This window comes from Leptonotus elevatus, chromosome 20 (genome assembly GCF_054856555.1).
Source record: "Leptonotus elevatus isolate MCC_2025b chromosome 20, RoL_Lele_1.0, whole genome shotgun sequence".
Taxonomy (NCBI): domain Eukaryota; kingdom Metazoa; phylum Chordata; class Actinopteri; order Syngnathiformes; family Syngnathidae; genus Leptonotus; species Leptonotus elevatus.
This window is the reverse complement of record NC_141258.1, coordinates 16491434-16512206: the sequence shown is the minus strand read 5'-3', so window position 1 is coordinate 16512206 and position 20773 is coordinate 16491434. Positions and strand designations below refer to the sequence as shown.

General features: G+C 40.0%; 1 protein-coding gene across 1 annotated transcript; it reads right to left on the bottom strand.

Annotated features, from left to right (window-relative positions):
- Positions 1–3296: 3296 nt before the first annotated feature.
- LOC147157249 (uncharacterized) lies at positions 3297–20486 on the bottom strand. Its single transcript, XM_086063979.1, has 2 exons — positions 19688–20486; positions 3297–5405 (listed from the first exon to the last, which is right to left on the bottom strand). Exons 1-2 carry the CDS (start codon positions 20186–20188, stop codon positions 5382–5384), a joined length of 525 nt encoding a protein of 174 aa, XP_085920105.1. The 5' UTR covers positions 20189–20486; the 3' UTR covers positions 3297–5381.
- Positions 20487–20773: the final 287 nt, after the last annotated feature.

Genomic DNA, 20773 nt, shown 5'->3' with positions numbered 1-20773 from the left:
TCAGCTAGAGTGGAGGAGCTAACCAGCGTTAGAGTGAGGAGCGTTTTCAAAACATCTCAGATCAACTCGTCACCGTGGCCACAATATTTGCTCACTAAACATCATTGGACATTTTGTAGTCAGCCTCATGTAATTTTTGCCGCTTTTTTCGGGCGAAATCTCTAAAAGTTACTGGTTTTTAACCTGATCTAATTTGGTCAATTTTTATCCGATATAAAAAATAAAAACATGCTCGCTTTCCCCAAACACTTCCCGTACTTAAGTGCCCTTTCTTTAATCAGTATCGTGAACCGTTAAGTCGCGAGAGCCTTTTGTTCGAGGTGTGCGCTTTCTCATAAAACTCAGTTGAAAACCATTGTGTGTGTGCGTGATGAAGTGCAAGTGTTTCTCATCAACTGACACCTTCATGTTTCAACAGGAAGTGACCCAGACGTGGCCTAAAATCAACAGGAAATTACCTGTTTTCAACAGGAAGTGACCCAGAAGTGACCTGATTTCCACAGGAAATTATCTGTTTTTAACAGGAAGTGACCTATTGCATTTGTTCTGGGAAAATTCCTGTTATAAATCATAAATTGCAAATATACGTAAAAGGCTCTATAATCACATCTATGATTTGCTTTATCAGTGACATATTCCTGTTTGTGTAGTCGTCGATTTTTTTTTTACTAGCAAAATTTTGAACAATGTTCAAAATTTCACTAGCTTGTACAGCCTCAAGAAAATGACTAACATTGCTTGGTATGATTCCATAATCAATTTTTTCATTAGGGATATTTTGTGATAATCTTGGGGCAATATTCACAAAATGGTCATTAAATTGGTTAGCAATTTCCTCTTTATCATGAATTACCAGATGGTCCTTCATAAAATAGTTTGGATAGATGGTTTTGCCTTGCCTTTATTCAATACTTTATTATACCCCAGGTTTTTTTGTACTACATTTCTAGTAATAATTTTTTTTTCTTAAGATAGATGCCAGTTTATTTTTTATAATTTTTGTACCTAGATTCTGGATCTTTTGAGAAACATTCTACAAACCCAATTCCCCCAAAAATGGGACACTATACAAATGCAATTATGTGGAAGTGCCAAATTTCAACATTTTGTTCAGAATAGAACATAGACAGGTCAAAAGTTGAAACTGAGAAAATGTATCATTTTAAGGGGAAATATGTTGATTGTAAATTTCATGGTGCCAACAAATCTAAAAAAAAGTTGGGACAGGTAGCAATAAAAGGCTGGAAAAGTCAATTACACTACAACAGCAGGAAGACCAGTTACCACTAATGAGGTCCATTGGCAACTTGATTGGAGTATAAAAAGACCTTCTCGGAGTGGCAGTGTCTCTCAGAAGCAAAGATGGGTAGAGAATCACCAATTCCTCCAATGTTGTGCAGAAAGATAGTGAAGAAATATCAGAAAGGTGTTTACCAGCGAAAAATTGCAAAAAGGTTGAAGAAATCATCATCTACATCATCCAAAGATTCTAAGAATCTGGAACAATCTCTGTGTGTAAGGGTCAAGGCCGAAAAATAATACTGGATGCCCATGATCTTCGGGTCCTTAAACGGCACTGCACCACAAACAGGAAAGCTTACTGTAAGGGAAATCGCAGAAAGGGCTCATGAATACTTCCAGAAAACATTGTGGATGAACACAATCCACCGTGCCAGCCGCCATTGCCAGATGAAACTCTACGGTACAAAGAAAAAGCCATTTCTAAAGCAGACCAAGAAGCGCAGGCGTTTCTCTGGGCCAGGGGTTATTTAAAATGGAGTGTGGCAAAGTGGAAACCTGTTTTGTGGTCAGACGAATCATGATTAAAAGTTCTTTGTGGAAAACTGGGGCGCTATATCAAACTAACTAAAGAGGACAGGGACAACCCAAGTTGTTATCAGCACTCAGTTTATAAGCCTGTATATGTGATCGTATAGGGTTGCATGAGTGCGTGTGGCATGGGGCAGCTTCCACATCTGGAAAGTCATGCTTCCATCAAATTAATCTTACTCGTACTTTTCTGTTCTGTGATTTTGCAATTTAAGCTCGTATCGATGTGGAGAGCAACGCCTCCACCAGTTGTATCCAATCTATTTACGTAGTACATGTTGTATCCTTCAATCTGTACATGATCAATTTGACTTTCCTATAACCATGTTTCAGTCATAGCAATCACTTAAAATGTTTGTGCTAGATCACTTAGGAATTCTTTGATTGGTCCTTCGACTCTTCCTCCTGTCGAATCGCTCAAACCCACTTCTGTTTTAGTTCCGTGTCGCAGGTGTACGGGTGAAAGGTAAGGTTGCTTTAATAAAGTTTTCAGTGTTTCCCACAGATTTTAAATTTACTTGGGCGGATGGCTTCCGTAATTTTACACTTCATATCTTGCACAGACAGTTTGCCTTGTTTTTTCCAATTCACACACGTCCTCACCACACATACACATGCAGTCCACGCAGTTACTCTAAAACGAGCGCATCATACCATACTTGGCGCTTGCATGCTAAAATCAAATGGTAGCATGTATGCTAAAAAACGGTAGCAAGCATTCTACCAGGTGTTTTAATGTATGCTAAAATACGGTAGCAAGCATTCTACCATGTGTTTTAAAATGACAACTGGAATAAAATATTGAGTTCAGTTGTACTTTATAATTCATCTATTTAATTTATTTAACACACGGTACTCACGTTATTCGTTGCTGTGCACTTTAACAGACGTTCACAATCCATTCACATACCGCGCGGTAACTCGTCCGTCCGGCGTTTGTTTTGTTGGATCGCTCAAATGCTTCTCGCAACTTGGAACGCGAAGTTTCAATGTTCAGCGGCTGGATCCTCCCGAAATGATGGCAAGCCCCGACATTTTCTTGCTTTCTCACCATGGATTCATCGATGTGGAATTATCTTGCGGCTGCTCTATTCCCATGTACAACCGCGTAACTGATAGATTGCAGTTTAAATTGTGCCTTTAAACATGTCTTTAAGCTGATGCTATTTACGGAGTTCTACCGGAGATTGAGTCGTGTCCGCGGATGGGTGGGGTCCAAACGGGGTAAATGAAATGAACTACAGGAGACAGGAGGTCACCCTGCAGTCTGGCGTTCCATCTACCCCCCCCCCCACCCCCACCCCCACCCTGCAGTCCCAACACAGGCCAGCAGCCAACTGAGAGCGAGCGTAAACCAGCCCACTAATCAGAAACATGCATTGGCGGCGGCGGTCAGTTTACTTGTATTATTAAGTATTAACATGGTGTGGGAATGGTTGGTTTAAAACGCAGAAAGAGCATCCTGGTACGTTACAGTGGCTTTTATTTTAAGGCTGCGGCATTGTTACAGTCGTTGTGCACAATACCAGAAGTCGCGATCCACAGTGATGACATATTTCCGGCCACAAAATGCAGAAGTGTGAATAACTTCTATTTTGTGGTGAAGGAAATATTAAATACTAAATGTTGCCTGTCCCCGTCATACAGTATTTAAAAAATTCTAGATAAACAGTTGCTGCCCTAAAAAGAAAAAACAGACGCAGATTAGTGATGAAAGCTTGCTATAATTATTCACAACAAAACTGCAGTGTGACATCACAAAATAAAGATAGGGTTTAATCAGTTCACTTCAAAAATATATTCCAGCCAGATACTAAAATACCCAGAAGAAGAGGACCTAAAGGTACAAATGAAGTCACATAATGGATACATTGAACAAAATTGCACTACAATATTTTAAAAGGGGAAGTCAAGTCAAAATTATTCTTTACAATAATATGTTGTATGCACCCCCACTAGTCTACACACGACATTCTGATTAATATTGTGTTTTGTGGAATATAAATTAAGTAGCAGGGGTAGCCATTTTGCCACTTGCTATCAACTGAAAATGACATCATAATCACAGCTCAAACCCAGAAAACAACTTCAAAAATGAGTGTATTTTGCTGCTTAATTTATATTCAACAAACACAATATTAATCAGAAGTTTAGACAAGTGGGGGCAGATAGAACATATTATTGTATAAGAAAACTTTTGACTTGACTTCCTTTCAAAATCACATTCATGAATTACAATACACTTGACCAGAATATTTTGCATAAAAATGAGAATAAAACCCCAACCCCATATAAATGTCTTGTCCCCTCCAAGTGCATCACTATTAATTGCATTAGACAAGGCTTGCACCAAATGGACAGGAGGGGAGAAAGTTAAGTAAACATTCAGAGTGGTACACACTAATTAAATTGGAAAAAAAAAATGCAACAACAAAAAAACAGCAATTCATTGAGGTTGAGATGCATTAAATGTACGGCCATAATTTTCATGTCAGATGTCATTAATTCAACCTACAAACCATAAAGCCTATTCAAGTCGGGTTAAGAAAATTAAAACCAAGGTACGATATTATGGAAGAGGATTAGGGCCAGTGAAGATGAAAAAAAAGGTAATCTGAATTCTGACTTTAATCTCTGAATTCTCACTTTAGTCTCTGAATTCTCACTTTAATTCTGACTTTGTGATGTAGAGCTATTAATTGTGGAGGGAAGTCAGAAAGTCAGAGTTCTGAGATTAGAGTCAGACTTCTCACTTTAAAATCAGAATTCTGAAATTGAAGTCAGAATTCTCACTTCAAAGTCAAAATGCTGAGAATAAAGTTAGAATTCTGCCAACCTTTTTTTCCCTTCTTCACTGGCCCAAGTCCTCTTCCGTACGTTATATATATTTTTTAAATTTTATATCAAAATTGTTACAAGGTCTAAGAAATCCTAAAACACAAACTTTACCTCAACAAGTCAATGCATTTAAGTTAACATGTTCTAGCTGCCACTGATTAAGGCTTTCCTATTTAAATTAGATTATGCATTTTTTCCCCAGTTTAAAAAAAAAAATCCAGGTTAGGCTATTGAGAACACATTCTCATTTGCAATCATGACCTGGAAGCAGAGTAAAACAAAGCAAAGAGCCACTGCTCATCCTAAAAGTAAATTTTCGATATTATGCCTCTTTTAAACAGGCCCAATGGGTATTCAAATTTTAAAAAGATATCACATGACTAAGAAGGCATACAGTGTGAGACACTGCAAATCGAAGTTTTCTGTGTGATAAAACGTGGCACTTGAATTGCAAAACAACAAAAAGAGCATTGAAATAAATGGCCGCTGGAGTGTTTATGGTCATGCACCACAGGTGATGCCGCTCCTTCAATTTCTGTCTTCAAAATAAACAAGACCTCTGTTGAACTGGCCCTCTTAACACACGCTCCTCCAGAACACTTGGGTGTGACATTAGAAGGGGACCTGAGAATCTTCGGGTGCATCAGTCACAGAGGCAAATGTAGTGGTTCTGAAAGCCAAAGGTCATTGCTGGTACTGGATTGGCATGTTTTTTAGCTGATTGAATGTTCAATAATCTGTGGATAGAAAGAAAAGTTATACAATTTCTAATGATTACCGGCAAACTCGACTCACAAGCTTGGCTCTTGTGCACGCAAAACACGCTTCGGTACTCAAAATTTCCTTTTACATGCTTGTAATTATGGCACCACTTATTGACAAGGAGGACTTATTCGACCTAGATGTTGTCCAAGACTTTCATAAACAACATTCACGTCTTTTTTTTTTTTTTGTAAAAAACTTGGAACAGCAGGATACAGGATGCTTTTGCCCCTGCAATTAAATATTTTTTTTCATCTATATGCGCATGTGTGACCAATAAATTATTATGGGCCTGCTAAGCGGAGCAAGCAGGCACATATTACTATCCTAGAAAAAAGGGTTTATTGTTGCGTTTATTATGGGCCTGCTGCAAAGCAGAAGGCACATATTACTATCCTAGAAAAAAGGGTTTATTATTATGGGCCTGCTAAGCGGAGCAAGCAGCAGCGAAGCTGCTGCTTGCGGAGCAAGCAGGCACATATTACTATCCACCCTAGAAAAGGGTTTATTATTATTGTCGCGTTTCTTATTATGGGCCTGCTAAGCGGAGCAAGCAGGCACATATTACTATCCACCCTAGAAAAGGGTTTAATTATGGGCCTGCTAAGCGGAGCAAGCAGCAGCGAAGCTGCTGCTTGCGGAGCAAGCAGGCACATATTACTATCCTAGAAAAAAGGGTTTATTGTTGCGTTTATTATGGGCCTGCTAAGCTCCGCAAGCAGGCACATATTACTATCCACCCTAGAAAAGGGTTTATTATGGGCCTGCTAAGCGGAGCAAGCAGGCACATATTACTATCCTAGAAAAAAGGGTTTAATATTATTCTTCTTATTATGGGCCTGCTAAGCGGAGCAAGCAGGCACATATTACTATCCTAGAAAAAAGGGTTTATTGTTGCGTTTATTATGGGCCTGCTAAGCGGAGCAAGCAGGCACATATTACTATCCTAGAAAAAAGGGTTTATTGTTGCGTTTATTATGGGCCTGCTAAGCGGAGCAAGCAGGCACATATTACTATCCACCCTAGAAAAGGGTTTAATATATTTCTTATTATGGGCCTGCTAAGCGGAGCAAGCAGCAGCGAAGCTGCTGCTTGCGGAGCAAGCAGGCACATATTACTATCCTAGAAAAAGGGTTTATTATGGGCCTGCTAAGCGGAGCAAGCAGCAGCGAAGCTGCTGCTTGCGGAGCAAGCAGGCACATATTACTATCCACCCTAGAAAAGGGTTTATTATTATGGGCCTGCTGCGAAGCAGAAGGCACATATTACTATCCTAGTAAAAGGGAAAAAGGGTTTATTATTTTCCGCAAAAATGCGGCCCGTACCGTAGATCGCACCGGGACAAATGAGGTATCAAACGATGCGGCTCGATCTGACTCGGTGCGCTATTATTTTTATAAGAATTCCCAGTTACCATGGCGACGCTATTCCCAAAAAACTCCCAAATAAAAGTCCCATAGGAATGAATGGGAAAAGGAAAGACAAAATCACACATCAAGCACCTTTTTCAAAGAGACGCTGCGCGCGCATACGTTAACCGATTGATATGAATTTTAGCTCATTTTGTTGGAATTTTTCCCATCTTTAGCTCAGTGTCAAAAAAAAAATTAAGGAATGAAAGCTCTTCCCCCTGTGCGGGTTCAAAGACAGTGAGTGTAATCGCCACTCTGATACCCAATTAAGGTCTGAGTGCTGGGAACCAAAAAATATATTTCCAAAAGTTTCACTTCAACTCGTCACCATGGCCACAATCTTTGCTCACTAGACATCAAATTCGCACATTTTGTAGCCACAAGCCTCTGCTTTCTGAAGAACTAAGTTTTATTTGGCTAAGGTGTCATTTAGTACCTTTATTTTCACTTTAAGCGAGGAGAAGTCGCACATTTTTGATCTCTTTTCAATGTAATTTTCGCCGTTTTTCCCTCTTCATTTTCGATCAATCATAAGTTTTCAACCTGCTCTCATTTGGTCATTTTTCATCCGATTAAAAAACTGAGAACATGCTCGCGTTCCCCAAACCCTTGCCGTTCTAACGAGCCATTTCTGGAATCTGCATCTTCAACCGTTAAGTCGCGAGAGGCTTTTGTTTGAGGTGAGCGTAATCCTATACAAATCAATGGAGTGTTGGTGCGTGACGTCTCCTCACAACTTAAAATCAAATGTGTGTGCGTGAATGTGCATGTTTTGTAAAGGGGCAGTGAGATACTGTTAATTATGGTAGATTCCACATTTCTTGACCGATTTCAATGGTTTGAATTTTAAACTGTTCAGCTCATTGAAATGTTACTTAAAATCAAATGTGTGTGCGTGAATGTGCATGTTTCTTAAAGGGGCAGTAACATATTGTTGATTATGGTTAACTTTTACATTTCTTGAGCGATTTCAATGGTTTAAATTTTAAACTGTTCAGCTCATTGAAATGTTGGTTAAAATCAAATGTGTGTGCGTGAATGTGCATGTTTCTTAAAGGGGCAGTAATACTTTTAGTAGATTATGGTTAACTTCCACATTTCTTGAGCGATTTCAATGGTTGAAAGTTTAAACTGTTCAGCTCATTGAAAAGAGTTAGCAGGCCCATTCAAAATTTCCGCGGGAATTTTTCTAGTTTTTATATTATCTTCCAGCGACTTTTCCGCAAGAATAGGGGCCGTACCGTAGATCGCACCGCGACAAATAAGGTATCAAACGATGCGGCTCGATTTGACTCGCTGCGCTATTATTTTCCTCAGAATTCCCAGTTACCATGGCGACACAATTCCCCAAAATGTCCCCCAAAAAGTCCCATAGGAATGAATGGGAATCCGAAAATGATCACATCAAATCAAGCACCTTTTTCCAAGACACGCTGCGCGCGCATACGTTAACCGACCGATATGAATTTTAGCTCATTTTGTTGGAATTTTTGTCATCTTTAGCTCAGTGTCAAAAAAAAAATTAAGGAATGAAAGCTCTCCCCCCTGTGCGGGTTCAAAGACAGTGAGCAAAGGGGTGAAAGTCGCCTTTCTTGCATCAGTTAGAGCGTGACTAATTAAGGTCTGAGTGCTGGGAACCAAAAAATATATTTCCAAAAGTTTCACTTCAACTCGTCACCATGGCCACAATCTTTGCTCACTAGACATCAAATTCGCACATTTTGTAGCCACAAGCCTCTGCTTTCTGAAGAACTAAGTTTTATTTGGCTAAGGTGTCATTTAGTACCTTTATTTTCACTTTAAGCGAGGAGAAGTCGCACATTTTTGATCTCTTTTCAATGTAATTTTCGCCGTTTTTCCCTCTTCATTTTCGATCAATCATAAGTTTTCAACCTGCTCTCATTTGGTCATTTTTCATCCGATTAAAAAACTGAGAACATGCTCGCGTTCCCCAAACCCTTGCCGTTCTAACGAGCCATTTCTGGAATCTGCATCTTCAACCGTTAAGTCGCGAGAGGCTTTTGTTTGAGGTGAGCGTAATCCTATACAAATCAATGGAGTGTTGGTGCGTGACGTCTCCTCACAACTTAAAATCAAATGTGTGTGCGTGAATGTGCATGTTTTGTAAAGGGGCAGTGAGATACTGTTAATTATGGTAGATTCCACATTTCTTGACCGATTTCAATGGTTTGAATTTTAAACTGTTCAGCTCATTGAAATGTTACTTAAAATCAAATGTGTGTGCGTGAATGTGCATGTTTCTTAAAGGGGCAGTAACATAGTGTTGATTATGGTTAACTTCCACATTTCTTGACCCATTTCAATGGTTGAAAGTTTAAACTGTTCAGCTCATTGAAATGTTGGTTAAAATCAAATGTGTGTGCGTGAATGTGCATATTTCTTAAAGGGACAGTAAGATACTTTATTTGATCTTGATTATGGTTAACTTGCACATTTCTTGACCGATTTCAATGGTTGAAAGTTTAAACTGTTCGGCTCATTGAAAAGAGTTAGCAGGCCCATTCAAAATTTCCGCGGGAATTTTTCTAGTTTTTCTTTTTCTTTTTTATTCTTCCACCGACTTTTCCGCAAAAATGCGGCCCGAACCGTAGATCGCACCGGGACAAATGAGGTATCAAACGATGCGGCTCGCTCTGACTCGCTGCGCTATTATTTTTATAAGAATTCCCAGTTACCATGGCGACGCTATTCCCAAAAAACCACCCAAAATTCAAGGAAGGAAAAACCCATAGGAATGAATGGGATATCAACTCCAAACTAGAAAAATTCCCGCGGAAATTTTGAATGGGCCTGCTAACTCTTTTCAATGAGCTGAACAGTTTAAACTTTCAACCATTGAAATCGCTCAAGAAATGTGGAAGTTAACCAAAATCAACAGTATGTTACTGCCCCTTTAAGAAACATGCACATTCACGCACACACATTTGATTTTAAGTAACATTTCAATGAGCTGAACAGTTTAAAATTCAAACCATTGAAATCGGTCAAGAAATGTGCAAGTTAACCATAATCAAGATCAAATAAAGTATCTTACTGCCCCTTTAAGAAACATGCACATTCACGCACACACATTTGATTTTAAGTAACATTTCAATGAGCTGAACAGTTTAAAATTCAAACCATTGAAATCGGTCAAGAAATGTGGAATCTACCATAATTAACAGTATCTCACTGCCCCTTTACAAAACATGCACATTCACGCACACACATTTGATTTTAAGTTGTGAGGAGACGTCACGCACCAACACTCCATTGATTTGTATAGGATTACGCTCACCTCAAACAAAAGCCTCTCGCGACTTAACGGTTGAAGATGCAGATTCCAGAAATGGCTCGTTAGAACGGCAAGGGTTTGGGGAACGCGAGCATGTTCTCAGTTTTTTAATCGGATGAAAAATGACCAAATGAGAGCAGGTTGAAAACTTATGATTGATCGAAAATGAAGAGGGAAAAACGGCGAAAATTACATTGAAAAGAGATCAAAAATGTGCGACTTCTCCTCGCTTAAAGTGAAAATAAAGGTACTAAATGACACCGTAGCCAAATAAAACTTAGTTCTTCAGAAAGCAGAGGCTTGTGGCTACAAAATGTGCGAATTTGATGTCTAGTGAGCAAAGATTGTGGCCATGGTGACGAGTTGAAGTGAAACTTTTGGAAATATATTTTTTGGTTCCCACCACTCAGACCTTAATTAGTCACGCTCTAACTGATGCAAGAAAGGCGACTTTTACCCCTTTGCTCACTGTCTTTGAACCCGCACAGGGGGGAGAGCTTTCATTCCTTAAATTTTTTTTTGACACTGAGCTAAAGATGACAAAAATTCCAACAAAATGAGCTAAAATTCATATCGGTCGGTTAACGTATGCGCGCGCAGCGTGTCTTGGAAAAAGGTGCTTGATTTGATGTGATCATTTTCGGATTCCCATTCATTCCTATGGGACTTTTTGGGGGACATTTTGGGGAATTGTGTCGCCGTGGTAACTGGGAATTCTTATAAAAATAATAGCGCAGCGAGTCAAATCGAGCCGCATCGTTTGATACCTTATTTGTCGCGGTGCGATCTACGGTACGGCCCCTATTCTTGCGGAAAAGTCGCTGGAAGATAATATAAAAATAAAAAAAATAAACCCTTTTTCTAGGATAGTAATATGTGCCTGCTTGCTCCGCAAGCAGCAGCTTCGCTGCTGCTTGCTCCGCTTAGCAGGCCCATAATAAACCCTTTTCTAGGGTGGATAGTAATATGTGCCTGCTTGCTCCGCAAGCAGCAGCTTCGCTGCTGCTTGCTCCGCTTAGCAGGCCCATAACAAGCACCTTTTTCCAAGACACGCTGCGCGCGCATACGTTAACCGATTGATATGAATTTTAGCTCATTTTGTTGGAATTTTTCCCATCTTTAGCTCAGTGTCAAAAAAAAAATTAAGGAATGAAAGCTCTTCCCCCTGTGCGGGTTCAAAGACAGTGAGTGTAATCGCCACTCTGATTCACAATTAAGGTTTCAGTGACGGGAACCAAAAAATCTATTTCCAAAAGTTTCACTTCAACTCGTCACCATGGCCACAATCTTTGCTCACTAGACATCAAATTCGCACATTTTATAGCCACAAGCCTCTGCTTTCTGAAAAACTAAGTTTTATTTGGCTACGGTGTCATTTAGTACCTTTATTTTCACTTTAAGCGAGGAGAAGTCGGACTTTGACGCCTATCTCCTCCATGTTAATTTCGCCGTTTTTTCCCTCTTCATTTTCGATCAATCATAAGTTTTCAACCTGCTCTCATTTGGTCATTTTTCATCCGATTAAAAAACTGAGAACATGCTCGCGTTCCCCAAACCCTTGCCGTTCTAACGAGCCATTTCTGGAATCTGCATCTTCAACCGTTAAGTCGCGAGAGGCTTTTGTTTGAGGTGAGCGTAATCCTATACAAATCAATGGAGTGTTGGTGCGTGACGTCTCCTCACAACTTAAAATCTAATGTGTGTGCGTGAATGTGCATGTTTTGTAAAGGGGCAGTGAGATACTGTTAATTATGGTAGATTCCACATTTCTTGACCGATTTCAATGGTTTGAATTTTAAACTGTTCAGCTCATTGAAATGTTACTTAAAATCAAATGTGTGTGCGTGAATGTGCATGTTTCTTAAAGGGGCAGTAATACTTTTAGTTGATTATAACTTCCACATTTCTTGAGCGATTTCAACGGTTGAAATTTTAAACTGCTCATTGAAAAGAGTTGCAAGAGTTAGCAGGCCCATTCAAAATTTCCGCGGGAATTTTTCTAGTTATGGGCCTGCTAAGCGGAGCAAGCAGCAGCGAAGCTGCTGCTTGCGGAGCAAGCAGGCACATATTACTATCCACCCTAGAAAAGGGTTTATTATTTTTCTTCCATATATTATCTTCCACCGACTTTTCCGCAAAAATGCGGCCCGAACCGTAGATCGCACCGGGACAAATGAGGTATCAAACGATGCGGCTCGCTCTGACTCGCTGCGCTATTATTTTTTTAAGAATTCCCAGTTACCATGGCGACGCTATTCCCAAAAAACTCCCAAATAAAGTCCCATAGGAATGAATGGGAATCCGAAAGAGATCAACTCCAATCAAGCCCCTTTTTCAAAGACACGCTGCGCGCGCATACGTTAACCGACCGATATGAATTTTAGCTCATTTTGTTGGAATTTTTGTCATCTTTAGCTCAGTGTCAAAAAAAAATTAAGGAATGAAAGCTCTCCCCCCTGTGCGGGTTCAAAGACAGTGAGCAAAGGGGTGAAAGTCGCCTTTCTTGCATCAGTTAGAGCGTGACTAATTAAGGTCTGAGTGCTGGGAACCAAAAAATATATTTCCAAAAGTTTCACTTCAACTCGTCACCATGGCCACAATCTTTGCTCACTAGACATCAAATTCGCACATTTTGTAGCCACAAGCCTCTGCTTTCTGACAAACTAAGTTTTATTTGGCTACGGTGTCATTTAGTACCTTTATTTTCACTTTAAACGAGGAGAAGTCGCACTATTTTGATCTCTTTTCAATGTAATTTTCGCCGTTTTTCCCTCTTCATTTTCGATCAATCATAAGTTTTGAACCTGCTCTCATTTGGTCATTTTTCATCCGATTAAAAAACTGAGAACATGCTCGCGTTCCCCAAACCCTTGCCGTTCTAACGAGCTATGTCTGGAATCTGCATCTTCAACCGTTAAGTCGCGAGAGGCTTTTGTTTGAGGTGAGCGTAATCCTATACAAATCAATGGAGTGTTGGTGCGTGACGTCTCCTCACAACTTAAAATCAAATGTGTGTGCGTGAATGTGCATGTTTTGTAAAGGGGCAGTAAGATACTGTTGATTATGGTAGATTCCACATTTCTTGACCGATTTCAATGGTTTGAATTTTAAACTGTTCAGCTCATTGAAATGTTACTTAAAATCAAATGTGTGTGCGTGAATGTGCATGTTTCTTAAAGGGGCAGTAACATACTGTTGATTATGGTTAACTTTTACATTTCTTGAGCGATTTCAATGGTTTGAATTTTAAACTGTTCAGCTCATTGAAATGTTGGTTAAAATCAAATGTGTGCGCGTGAATGTGCATATTTCTTAAAGGGACAGTAAGATACTTTATTTGATCTTGATTATGGTTAACTTCCACATTTCTTGACCGATTTCAATGGTTGAAAGTTTAAACTGTTCAGCTCATTGAAAAGAGTTAGCAGGCCCATTCAAAATTTCCGCGGGAATTTTTCTAGTTATTATTTTAATTCTTGTGCTGACAAACTTCTGCTTTACACATTCATCAATAATATAGCAAATGGACTGCTTTTTATATAGCACTTTCAACTGCACCATATGGTGCCCCAAAGCACTTTACAATGCCTCCCTTTCGCACGCGCACGCACACACACACACACCAATGCTCGACTGCTGCCACGCTGGGCATTGCCAGGTCCACTGGGAGCAAATCGAGGTTCAGTGTCTTGCTCAAGGACACTTCAAGATGGTCACCAGGGGTAAGGATCGAACCCACAACCTCATGGATGGGCGAGGACTACTCTACTGAGGCATGCCACCCCGGTAATATAGTGACAATGAAAATGAGTGGAAATGTGAATATTAAATTTATAAGTCAATTTGTAATTTGTGTGTGTCCCTAAATTTTCTATTTGCGCCTCTAAAAATTCAGGTCATGGGACACTGCTCCTAATTTAAAAAAAAGTTAGTCTGAATCCATATGGGACCTACACTGTAAACCGGATTTTGCTCGTAATAAAACGTTGAAGTTCTCATTAATTATTCTTAAATGTTTTTGCAAAAAAAATTCACAATACTAATCACTTAAGTAGTTTCTAATATTTCATCGGAAATATCCAGTGTAATATAAAAAGTTAATAGGCCTACTCAAGGTCGCTCACGGAGGAGGAAGTCGCTCACGAGATGCTGTGACTATCGCGAGACCTACAGCGAGACCAGAAACCCTAACATGGCGGCGTCCTGCTGCTAAGATAGAACTAGCTCTATTATACTAAACTAATCCAAATTTAACCATCATATATCTTGCATTTTCTCTTCTCTCTTTTTCATCCGGCAGATCTGAAATACCACCCAACGTGGAGGACCTTGAACGTTTCATCGACGGATATTTTTACAGCTGCGCGATGGAGGATCCTGCCGTCGAGAAACCATCAAAGAAACCCTCTTCGAAGAAGAGGAAAAACGATTCAGCGACGGACACGGACGACCTAACCACCACCACTACGGACGTTTCGGTCAGTGTGCTGGAGTCCATAAATAAAAAACTTGACGTCCTCGGCCTCATCCTCGAGGACGTCAAAGAATTAAAAGTAAGTATGGAATTTATCAGTCAGCAGGTAAGTGTCCTTAAACAGGAAAATGCCGAGTTACATTCTACACTCACGACTGTTTCAGCCGAGCTGGAAACTATGAAAAAAGAAAATAAAACGCTAAAAGAAACAGTTTTAGATGTACAATCCCGTAGTATGCGGGAGAATTTAATATTCTCAGGTATATCTGAGAATACCTCTGATAACCCAGAGGTTGAGATAAAAAAAATTATGACGAATTCATTAAAAATTCCTCAGGAGACGGTAAATAACATCTCTTTTGACCGGGTACATCGGCTTGGAGCCCGTAGAGGCAACAAACCCCGTCCTATTATTGCAAAGTTTGAGCATTTTAAACAGAAATTATTTGTTAAAAGTAAAGGACGGGAGCTTAAAGGGACCTCATTTGGAATGAATGATCAATTCCCGAGAGAGATCAATGAGCGGCGAAAGGTACTGTTTCCTATAATGAAACAAAATAGGCAGGAGGGTAAGCGGACTACGATAGCCGTTGATAAGTTATATATCGATGGCCAACTATTCCGGAACCCCAATTCCACTCCCTGGCTGTTCTAATTAGCATTGGTGGAACTAAACTTAATTTGATTACTAGGTGTATACATATACTGTATATGTGGTTATAAAACCAAAAACATGAATACTTATTATGTTTAGGCTATATTATAAATATAATATTAATACACAACTATATCTAAAGTATATTTATAAAAAATAAAATAAAAAAAAATCTCGCTGGGGTTACTGGTGTATTGTTATGTTTAATCCCCTGTTAATTTCCCTCACTTTCACCGCCCTACTCGTTTTTGCACTGTTTTATTTACTTACACGTTACCTTACACGTTACCTTACACGTTACCTTACACGTTACCTTACACGTTACCTTACACGTTACCTTACACATTACCTTACACATTACCTTACATGTTGCCTTATACGTTACCTCATATTTTATACAAACTATATAAATCACCTAACCACTTTGATTCTATCCTATAACATGCCAGTGGTGGCAAATGGCCTATACAGATATATACATAGGACTGTGTTTATATTATTTGTATGCATAAATTAGTTCTGGTTTCCTGGAATGTTTGTGGCGCTCGCTCACAGGCAAAAAGAATAAAAACTTTAGACCATCTCTTAAAATTAAAAGCAGATATTTGCCTCCTACAAGAAACCCACCTACAAAAATCTGAAGAAAAATTACTTATTGATAAAAATTTTAGCCAAGCGTACTCTGCCCCTTATAACAGTAGACAAAGGGGAGTCTGTATACTCATACATAAGAATTTACTCTTTACTCTAAATAATACAATAACAGACCCAGAGGGCCGATACATTATTATTCAGGTGACTATATTTAATAAAATATATACATTCGGTAATTTATATGCCCCTAATAATGATGATCCGGCTTTTTTCCATGAATTTTTCTCTAAACTGTTTGAATTAGCAGCGAACTCTACTATTATTATTGGAGGAGACTTTAACACAACCTTAAATCCATTAATAGATCGTTCTAATAAAACAACATGTATAAGGCGATCACAATCCACAAAAGTAATAGGGGAATATATGGATGACTTTGGCCTCGTCGACAGCTGGAGACTTAAAAACCCAAATAAGAAGGAATTTACCTTCTTTTCCGCTGTGCACCGGTCCTTTTCAAGAATTGATTTTTTTCTTACAAATAATTCTATTGCTGATAAAACCGTTACAAAAATACATCCTATTATTATTAGCGACCATGCACCAGTCTCCCTTTCCCTACAAGTTGATTATACCTTTAAACCACCACCTACATGGCGTTTTAACATCTCACTACTAAACGACGCAGAATTTGACAAAATTATAAGAAAAGAATGGGCGGACTTTTTGGAAATAAATGACTCTCCAGACCTATCTCCAGCTCTTCTCTGGGAAACCGGGAAAGCAGTAATTAGAGGTAAAATTATATCATATTCATCTTATAAAAAGAAACAGGATCAAAAATTAGAAAAAGACTTGGAAGATAAAATTAAACAACTGACGGATGAGTACGCAATAAACCCAAATAACCAAATATGGACTGACTTACAAAATACAAAAATACAGTTAGACGATATGTTAACTAAAAAGACAGAGTTTATAATACAACAATTGAGATACAACAACTTTGAATATAATAACAAATCAGGTAAATTTCTTGCAAACCAACTTCAACGTAATCGGGAAAAATCGCTTATAACGGCTATTAAAGGTACAACTGGTGAATGTACACAATCACCAGAAGAAATTAATCAAATTTTTTATAATTATTATCACAACTTATACTCAGAAACTAATAAACCTAACCCAGAGCATATTGAGGCATTCCTCAGTAGCTTAAGTATACCTCAGGTAACTACTGAATATAAAGATATGTTAGATGCACCACTTACTATAAACGAGTTGTACAGTGCTCTAGATAGTATGCCAAATGGCAAAGCACCCGGCCCGGATGGTTATCCGGCTATATTTCTAAAGCACTTCTGGTCAATGCTTGCTCCACTATTCTTAAGAGTAGTAACAGAAATTAAAACTAATGGTCACATACGCCCACACATGAATACAGCAGCAATTAAACTTTTATTAAAGCCAGAAAAAGACCCCACCCTTCCATCAAGTTACCGTCCGATTTCACTAATTAACACTGATATTAAAATTATCACTAAGGCTTTTACATCTAGATTAGAAACAGTAATCCCGACAATCATTCATAGCGACCAAACAGGCTTTATTAAAGAGCGTCACTCTACTAATAATATTAGAAGGCTCTTTAACCTTATTAGTATGTCACAGCGGCATGATAAAAAGGCAGTTATTATATCATTGGATGCAGAAAAAGCTTTTGATAAAGTTAACTGGTCCTTCCTCTTTGCTGTTTTAAATAAATTTGGCTTTGGGAAGTCATTTATTCACTGGGTGTCAGTATTATATGATTCTCCTAAAGCTACTGTTACTACTAATGGGATTATATCTAAGAGTTTTACTCTACAGAGAGGCACAAGACAGGGATGCCCACTGTCGCCTTTATTATTTGCAATATTTATTGAACCGCTTGCATTAGCCATACGCCAGGAAAGAATGATTCAAGGAATTCACTCTGGGGTAACAGAACATAAAATTAATCTATATGCCGATGATATTTTACTTTATTTAGAAAAGCCTGCTATTTCATTAGGGGAAGTATTTAACTTAATAACTAAATTCTCACAGTTATCAGACTATTCTATTAACTGGACAAAATCAACACTTCTACCTATTACAGAAAATTCATGGAACCCTGCAAGCCAGGACCCATACTACTCATTTCCTATAGGTAATTTAAAATACTTAGGCATAAAAATCTCACCTAAATTAACTGATTTAGTTCATTTAAATTTCACTCCACTTCTGGATAGCATTTATAGTGACTTGGAGCGCTGGAATAATCTTCCTATTTCTCTAATAGGACGAATAGCCACTATTAAAATGAAAGTTTTACCCAAAATAAACTATTTTTTCTCAATGATTCCATTTAAACCTACGGCTAACTGGTTCCAGTTGTTGGACTCAGCCGTTACAAAATTTTACTGGAAAAAAAAAAAAGCAAAGATTAGTCTATCTACTCTTCAGAAAAATAAATCCAAAGGAGGTCTAGAGGCACCAAATTTTATGCACTATTATATAGCCAACCAGCTACAATATATTATTTTATGGGCACAACCCAATAGAGATACTAACTGTTGGCTGGAACTAGAACAGAAGGATTGTAATAACCTCAGACTCCTAGATTTACTCTTTATTACAACATCGATTAAGCGCCATAACTGCTTTAAAAATCCAATGATTTCCGCCACCCTGACTGCCTGGTGGAAGGCACTAGAAATGACAAAAGCCAAAGTGGAGCCCAGCGGGCTTTCTCCCCTATGGCATAACCCCGACTTTCAAATTAACAACCAATCGTTTTATTTGAATGTGTGGGAGCAGAAAGGAATTACACATCTCCACCATCTCTTCTCAGATAATATGTTTATATCATATACATCCTTGCTCCAAAAATATAAAATAAAAAACGGAAACTTTTTACATTATTTGCAAGTTAAAAGTATGATAAAGAAACAAATTCCAACACTCCAGGGTACGCTCCAACCGCCTGTTTTAGCTAAAGATATTACCAAGCTTTCTCCGACAACAACAAAAAAACTCTCAAAAATATATAAGTTACTTTCATATACTGATAAAACGTCTTTACCCATCTCAAAATGGGAAACAGACTTGTCTATAGCTCCGGAATCTGTCTTTTGGATTCAAGTTTGTGAAAATGTTTTTAAAATGACAAAACACACAAATTTACAACTTATCCAATATAAAATTATTCACAGAACATACATTACTCAATATATGATGAAGAAAATGGGACTCTCAGACTCCGACATTTGTCTCCAGTGTTTACAAAACACTACAGACACTTATTTTCATGCTTTATGGTTATGTACTCCGGTTATGTGTTTCTGGACTAAAGTCTTAGAAAAACTTTCCGCTGTCTTGGACTGTAGGATACCGTTCTCTCCAAACTTGTGTTTGCTAGGTGAACTTAACAACAATTGACTTACCACATAAACAATTTCAATCTATACTTGTAGCCCTTACTATCGCAAAAAAAAACAATTCTTGTTAACTGGAAAAATAAACAAACTTTGAATATCGACCAATGGTCTAACCTCCTCATAAATCATATTTTAATGGAAAAAATATCTGCCTCAAATAAAAACCAAATGTCAAAATTTAAAGAAACATGGTCTACGTATATAGAATTTTTTAACCTAAACTTGGATTTTAATTCTGCCTGTTAGCGAGAGCCACAGCAGCGTTATAACTGGCATTGATGTTTCTGTATTAGGCAATTTGTAACTAATGGTTGTGTTTCCATAGTCAGGAACCCGGCTGCTGCCAGCGGGATCGAGCGGATTCACCTCCGATGGGCACCAGGGGTTGATATTCGGATTCACGGCATGCCAGTGGGTTAATTCTGTGGGTGCTGTCCCCCCTGGCGGGGAGTGGGCGGGTCTGCCCCTCTGTTGGCTGCTGGGTGGCGGCTGCGTCTTGGCCGTTCCCTGGGTCTCTTGGGGGGTGCTGCGTTGCGGGGCTTTCCCTGGTGTCGGGGGCGGCGCCGTTCCGGCGCGGTCCGTCGCTCTGGGCCCGGCGACGCGGTTCGGGGCCTGTGGGCCGCCGGGGTGCCCGGTGGTTCCCTCTCCCCTCCCCCTTCCTCCCCCTTGCTGCCTCTCCCTCCTCGCCTCTCCCCGCCCGTCCTCCGCCTCCCTGTCCCCTCTCCCTCGTCGCCCTTCCTCCTCCTCTCCCCCTCTCCTTGCGTCCCTGCCGCTGCCCCCTGCCCTTCTTGTCGTCCCCTTCCCTCCTCCCTTCCCCTTCCCCGGTACGCCTTCCTTCCCCTCCCCTGGGCCGGGGGCTCCATCCATGGCCCGGGTCCCGGTGCTATGGGGGCCGGCGGGGGTGGCTGGGGTTTGGTGTCGTGCCCGCCCCGCTCCGGTGGGCGTCCTGACACCTCGGGCGGGACCCAGTATCCGGGGGGCGAGCCCTATCGCCCCGCCGGACGGGTCCCATATGCCCGCCGGGGTCCTGGTGGGGTGGGTGGGGGCTTGGTGGGCCGGTGCGCCTCCTGCCCCCGCCCGGTTGGGGGGGGCCCCGCTGGTCACACCTCTTAACTCACTACACTAGGTTTGCACAATACACTTTTATAGACATATAGGGCACATAACACACTTTGGGGGGTGGGGTAGGGTGGAAACACCGTCTTCACCCTACAACTCCCCTCCAATTTTAATACACCACACAACTTGTGGGTGGGGGGGGGGGCTTGTGGGGGTGCCATCGGTTGGGGGCCGCAGTATAGAGCAGTGCTGCGGTCCCCTGTCCGTGTCGCCACCCGCCCCCCCCCCCCCCCGCCCTATCTATTTTTTTTAATGCACCACATACACTCAGCAACATGCTTGGGTGGCGGGTGGATCGGAGCGTGGGAATATCATTTCCATCGGCTCCGGTTC